The 7,459-nt window shown below is 31.0% G+C and overlaps 1 protein-coding gene across 1 annotated transcript; it reads right to left on the bottom strand.

The window, feature by feature from the left end:
- Window positions 1-796: 796 nt before the first annotated feature.
- On the bottom strand, window positions 797-6,292 carry LOC140447636 (small ribosomal subunit protein uS7). Its single transcript, XM_072540396.1, has 5 exons — window positions 6,137-6,292; window positions 5,709-5,846; window positions 3,291-3,512; window positions 2,981-3,196; window positions 797-918 (listed from the first exon to the last, which is right to left on the bottom strand). Exons 2-5 carry the CDS (start codon window positions 5,838-5,840, stop codon window positions 850-852), a joined length of 639 nt encoding a protein of 212 aa, XP_072396497.1. The 5' UTR covers window positions 5,841-5,846; window positions 6,137-6,292; the 3' UTR covers window positions 797-849.
- Between the last annotated feature and the right edge of the window lie 1,167 nt (window positions 6,293-7,459).

Genomic DNA, 7,459 nt, shown 5'->3' with positions numbered 1-7,459 from the left:
TCATGCTTTTTTTCTCCAGATTTTTATTTTTAAGGTTGTTAATCATTTTCTATTCTCTAGATTTTGAAGATTGGTCTCTAAAAATCGAAATTTCACTATGACCGTTCAATTATAGTGATAAATTTTATTGATCTCACGAGTATTGTAAAAAATGGCAAAATTGTACAAGAAAGATGCAGTCTTCGCCTTTAAAACGCATTTTGATTTTTGCCGATAGGATACCCTGATCAAATGATCAGGGTATCCTATCGACAGATCGATGGAATTTTTACCGTCGAATTGATACCCATTATATTTTGCATTGATTTCGCGCGCGCAACTGACATTCAAAATCGCCGGTCGCTTCAAGCGTTGTTTCTGAGAAAATGGTCCATTCTACAGAAAAAATGCTAATTAACATTTTTGTTCAAAATCATTTCAGCTACATTTCTTAAACATTTTTTTCTACGGCGTACAGTTAAACCTCCACGAGAGGAGTTTTAGGGGGAAGCCGGGGGTAAATTTTTTGCATCTGTTTTGGGGTCCTAAAATTGATATTCTTCGCAAAATTCAGCTTGTTTGTATTATTTTTAGGGGTCAAATCTCTGACGACTGGACTATTATGCAATAAAAGTAAAAAATACCATAAAATATTTTTGTTTCAGATGTTTTATTTTTTCTGTTTCTGTCAAATTTCAAAAAGAACAGAAGGCAACTTTTGCAATTAGATCCCTCATATAAGTTTTTAATTTAGATAGGCATATTTAACCTGTATGTGGATTAAGTAAAAGTATCAATATATATTTAAATAACCAACTAAGTTTTATCCATATTTATTATTGGAAATAAAATATAAAATGAGAAATAAATTTAACGGTTGGATTTGGCTACACGTTCAAGTTCATCCTTCTTTTTGATAGCATAAGAATTTGATGATCCCTAGAACAAAGAATAGATGAGTATTGACGGAACTTCAATTAAAATTAAACAATTATTGAAACAAAGTATGATGATTTAGTGTATGTACCTTGATTATTAATTGTTAAAAAATATATCTTATAAAAATATAGACCAATACATATATCGATGGTTAAAAGTCTAAACTCGTAAGTCAAAAATTTTAAATTTTTTAGGAGAGAGAAAAAACTTTCGATGTTTAGTACATATTTTTACTTTCATATTATCTATTTAATTATTTCTTTGAAAAAAAAAAAAACATACCAATGCATAGTTTTCATGAATCTGGGGTTTTGCCAGAACATTCAGAACAATATTTTCAACCCAAATTCTCATAAATTTAAAAATGACCAATTTTTGACTTACGAGGTTTCGACATTTAACTGTTGAGTTTGTTTTGTCTCAGTTTTCCTCTGCACATCACTATGTTGGATACTTAAAGAATCTGATAGAAGTATTGTAGATACTCTAAAGATGTGAGTCCCTACATGACCAATCGGTTTATTTTGTATGCTGTTATTAATTATAACTGGTCATACCAAAATTATAACTGGTCATACCAAAGTCAATAGGCTTATTGTACATTTTCCGTTTGTGTTACCTTCTGGCTCAGGTTTTAGTGGTAATGACTACTTATATAACTGGGCCAACAGCTTGGTAAGCTAGTACCTAGCCACTGAGCTATTCCCCCCTTCTAATACTTAGTAGTATAGATCAAGTTATGGTTTATATTATTTCACAATTGAGTTTGATTTTTTTTGGTTCATGTAAAAATGTTGTCCATTTTTTCCTACTGCTTGACAGATTTTTTGCTATGGTCCATGTTGCTTCCCTTACTTGACAGATTTCTTGCTACAGCCCATGTTGCTTCCCTCGCTTTCAATATTTCTCCTGCAGCTTTGTCCCATGTCTGTCTTGGTCTTCCTTCCTTCTTTTTTTTTCAATCCTCATTTGCCATATCAGTTTTACTTGTCTGGAATCACCTATTTTTTGTTCCTGCCAAATAATCTTTTTCTTTAGATTTGAGCTTCCCTTACTTGACAGATTTCTTGCTACAGCCCATGTTGCTTCCCTCGCTTCCAATATTTCTCCTGTAGCTTTGTCCCATGTCTGTCTTGGTCTTCCTTCCTTCTTTTTTTTTTTCAATTCTCATTTGCCATATCAGTTTTACTTGTCTGGAATCACCTATTCTTTGCCCCTGCCAAATAATCTTTTTCTTTGGATTTAAGAGTTCACATAGTTCTAGCTTGTCTCTGCGTTTCTTATTTTATCCATTTGTGTGAAATCTTTAACGCTTCCCTTTGTTTATTTAGAAATTTCTTCATTATTTACAAAAGCTTTGTTCATTCCATAGTCTAATTTTATTTTTATCAATTTTACTGTTTAGTTCTAGTTCTTGTTTACCATAATTTTCCAAGTCTAGTGCTAGATATGTAAAGTATGAACATGTTCAATGTTTATTCCATCGATTTGCATATTTAATATATCTTGTATTTTTTCACTTACAATCATTACTTCTATCTAGATTCTTTTGTAGTTGGTTCTCACTTTTGACCACCATTATTATGTCATCAGTGAATGTTCCATCTGAGATTTCTGTTCTTTGTAAATGTCTATGTCCGATGAATAGACTTTTCACTGTTTTAAGCAATGAATTAGTTCATCTATAAATATTGTTAAATATCGCAGAGCTTATACCTCCACCCTTAATCAATTGTGAATCTATTGATCTATTCTTAGTATAACAATTTTTATTATTTTTGTATATAAATATTCTTCAATATTCTTATCAGACTTCTAAGAAACCTAAAGATCTAAAATTGTTGATTTGACAAAAGTATTAACATTCACTTCACTGTACTTTAAAATCCATTAGGGAGCAATGCACATCAGTTTGTATCTGGTGATTGGTGATATCACTAACTTCACTATTAGAAATTTTGAATTTCAATATAAAAGTTGAGTAAAATTATAATAACTTGTGAACATCTAGATAATGGTATCAGTTATTGACAAACATATTAATATATCAAAATAATCTCACCTTGGCTGCATTGATTAATTCATCAGCCAAACACTCAGCAATAGTTTTAATATTACGGAATGCAGCTTCCCTAGCACCTGTGCAGAGCAACCAAATTGCTTGGTTAACCCTTCTCAAAGGTGAAACGTCAACAGCTTGTCTTCTTACAGTACCAGCTCTACCAATACGAGTAGAGTCTTCCCTAGGTCCTGAATTAATAATAGCAGAAACCAAAATCTGAAATTAAAAAAAATTTTATTGTCTCTAACCAAAACTCAAATTGTTTTTAATACATGGCTAAGGAGTTTATTAGTTTTTATAAAATTATTACCTGTAGTGGATTTTCTCCTGTTAGTAAATGGATAATTTCAAAGGCATGTTTAACAATTCTGACAGCCATCAATTTTTTACCATTGTTACGTCCATGCATCATTAGAGAGTTTGTTAACCTCTCAACAATTGGGCATTGTGCTTTACGGAATCGTTTTGCAGCATATCTACCAGCTGAATGGGGCAAATACTTTGCATTTTTTTCTTTAACTGCAATGTAGTCCTGAAAAAAGTTAATTATTAATTCAATAACAAATATATAGCATTCACATTCTAAAAAATGTGAAAACATTACAAACATCATGATTGGCTTTAAATTATTTTCTTTTCATACAAAAAATATAACTTTTAAAATATAAAAGCCCAAAAGTATGTGAAAGATCATGACTGCTAGCAATAGAAAAATATTCCACTAAAATTAGGGAACATCCATAAACTACTACATAGAGAAGAGAGAGAGGAACTTTGCTTATTGCGATGGTGTATGACAGGACTGAGGGGGAATATGAGTGCAAATCTGACATCGTTTGGTGTATTTCAATTTGCTGTGATTGTCTAAATATAATGGTTGGGAAAAAAAACTTATCTTAATTATTCTTATGATACATTTGTAAATAAAATTTTATAAGTAGTTAATTTGAAAAAATCCAGAAATAACATTGAATTTTTTAAGGAATCACGGAAAAGGGGGGGGGGTCATGAGTTGTAGTTGTGACATCAGCATGAGGGAGGGACTGGACTGCAAATGCAGCTTTAAGACAAAGGGGGAAGGGTATTAAAAAGTCCAAATTTTTAACAATATAGTTTATGGTTCCGTATTACATGTAAGGATTTTACAAAGAAATGTAAGAAATACAATAGAAAGGTTGATTTTTTACCACATGCAAAAATGTATTGAATAGATGGGTGAAATACTTTAACCAGGCACTTAATACAGAGGAAGAAGAAAGAGATAAATAAGGTAAGCAGTACACATAAGAGGGAACTTTTTAAAACAAATAAAGGGCTGTGACAGGGAGACCCTCTCTCCTAGATGTATGTCACAAATCACAACCACTGGTTCAATATATAATAAATCAGTGGAAATCCTTAACTATGCTGATTATATCAATATTTTTGGCAGAAAGGAAAATGCTGTACAAGAGGCGTATGTAGCACTAAAAGAATTAGCTACAAAAATGAGTTTCATAATAAATATCAACAAAACAAAGTATATGAAAATAAGCACACAACCACTTGTTACATAAAATGATATCATCGAAGCAGTGAATGAATCTGTGTACCTGGGTGTAACTGCAAAATTTACATGCATATGATATTTTGGGCTGAATCTGATTCTTAAATCCTCAGTTATATCTAGAAATACAAAAGTAAACCTCTACGAAACAATAATACGCCTAGTCCTAACATATGGTTCAGAGACCTGGACTGTAACGAAAGGTAATGAAAACATGTTACGATGTTTCGAAAAAAAAAAAAAGTATGAAGGTGAATCCATGGAGAGGTGAATGAAAATGGAGTGTGGAGAAGACAATACAACTTCAAACTTTATAGAATATACCAGGAACCAGATATTATAAAACATATTAAGGTATGAAATCTGAGATGGATAGGGCATCTAATGCAGATGGAACCAAATTAGGATAGGTTACTTGCTAACATCTATGAAGACATGAGAAATATGGAAATACATACTTGGCAGAGGAAAGCAATGGATAGAGACAACTGGAGAGAAATTCTTGAAGGGTTTAGGACCCACACAGGGTTGTAAAACCAGAATGAGAGATAATATAATACCACACTCTCTTATACAAAAAATAAATGCAAGTCTTATAGCCAACTACATGCTAACAAAATTAGGTTTAGAAAATTAAATTATTCCACTGTCTCACTTCAAATAGTTGTACAGCCAAAAGATAAGAAGCTGTGGTTTCCTAAATAATTTTAAAATTAGCATATTTAACTTAAAATAAATGTGAAAAAATCTTAGATCAAAACTCAAAACTGTTTAGGAATACAATTTTAGAAAGTGACCATTAAGAGTACAATTTAAGAAATGTGGACAACATAAATATATATAGGTTTTTTAAGATTGGAATACCAGTTTCAGCTATGGCATCAGAAAGCAGATGTGTAGAGAAATAAGGACATGTGTTGCAGCCTAATTTTGTTTTCAAATATGTAGCATAGATTCAAGTAATATTGAAATGTAGATGATTAGACATGCAAGTCAGTTTTGCAAGGCATGTAGTATTTTTCATATTTTCTTTCTTTTCAGTACATTGTCGAAGATTTTTGATACATCAAATAATAATAAAAATAATCTCACAATTGCAAAGAAACATTTCAAATCCCTAAATTCAGCATGTTCTTAACTATCAAAAACATAACCTTTACTGAATAGAAATATAAACTGTACCTGAAGGGACATGTCTGAAACTTGGACATCATCACAATTCCATCTAGCAAACAATTTGATTTCGGGTAGTTCTGCAATTTTTGGGGCGGCAACTGCACCACTCTGGTTATCCGTAGCCCAATCGTCTTCCATACTGTCCTACAAACAACAGACCAAAATGTATAATACGATTCCACAAACAATAATTTGTAAGAAAAGTCTTCAGTATTTCAGTTAATAAAATATTATTTTTATCAACAAAATTATTCTGCCAAGAGGTGTCAGAAAATATAATCTCATCATGTAAACTACAATGAATTCAAAATTAAATACAACTAAACACGTGTTAAAAGTAGCAAAAATTAGCAACTTACAACACCAAAATTTATATTTAGAAAAGATAAGTTAATAACGTTAGGAATCCTCAAAATATTAAACCAAATTTTTACCTTAAATATTAGAGAATACTCTCTATTTTTCAAAAATATAAATCACAAGCTCTTGCTGAACGACGGCGTGAACCGGAAAAGGCCATTTTTGATTCGTTGACACATTTACGTCATTACCTTTTTCTCTTCTTTTTCTTAATTGCTATGTGCCTTGAATGTAGTGGATTATTGAACTTAATTCAGTAATAAATAAATTGTGAAGTTATTTTAAGACAATCACAAAAAGGGCTCAATTATATTAAAAATATCAATATTGTATATTAAAAAACAGAAATATTAAATCTTGTACAAATGACAGCATCAGTGTTGCTACTTTTAATAATGTTCAGAGTATATAGGGTAAATGCACCAGTTGTTGGCCATGTGCTAGTTATTGGCCTACTATTATGTTTTGATTAGAATTAGGAAAATGTTGGTATTTTGTTAATTCTAACTACTTTTTTTAAGTTTGGCAACATGTCTCCTAGAGTATAACACATCTATACTCTGTTTTTTAACCAGGAGGAGTAAACTAAAAAGACAGATTCACACCCAAGAAAGTTACTAGAAAAGTCACCAAATACATCTTCTTTTTTGGTTGCTTATCTCGGCCTTGCGGTAATCCAGTAATCAGTATTGGACAACCTCATACGTCGATTCTAACCTAATTTTGTTTGTTTATGTTTGAATAATAATTTTTTCCAATTCACTTCCAATATATTATTTAGTTTTTCTAATTACAATAAAAAAATGTTAGACTGTTATGAAGAAGTTGAAGAATTTTTAGAGTTTATTTATCACATTGTAGAAGAAAATCGTCTGGAACTTATATGAAAGCCATATATTCGTGATAAAATTAAATCTAAAATCCAATCGAAATTTACAATATTTCTTCAGCGCATTCACTTAAACAACAAATATTGTATGATACTTTATAAAAATATAAGCAGTTTCTATGGGATTGTCCATTTTTCAAATGTACAGGTATAGACTTATTTTCATTATTCAGGCTCCATTAAATGAATTGTAGCTCTTTCTGGTCATAGAAGGGAGATTATGGTATGGGTATTGTTGTTGAACTTAAAAACTTTCTCTCTTATACACTGATTATAATACAATGCATAGAAGCCATCCCCCACTGGCATGTTCAGAATCAGTACACTAGATGTATATATGTATATTTTTAGGTAATGATCAAGAAAATAGTGCACATATAAGAACAAGAAATATTGTATTGTAGAAAAGCTATTTTGGAACCTGAAAAAGACAGTTTCCTTATTTTCAACAAGTTCTACAATCCAAATTAAATACATTTCTTGCAATAATATGTGCTACAGCATTACC

This window comes from Diabrotica undecimpunctata, chromosome 8 (assembly GCF_040954645.1).
Source record: "Diabrotica undecimpunctata isolate CICGRU chromosome 8, icDiaUnde3, whole genome shotgun sequence".
Taxonomy (NCBI): Eukaryota; Metazoa; Arthropoda; class Insecta; order Coleoptera; family Chrysomelidae; genus Diabrotica; species Diabrotica undecimpunctata.
Note: the sequence above shows the minus strand (reverse complement) of the source record. Positions and strands in the feature narration are given on the sequence as shown.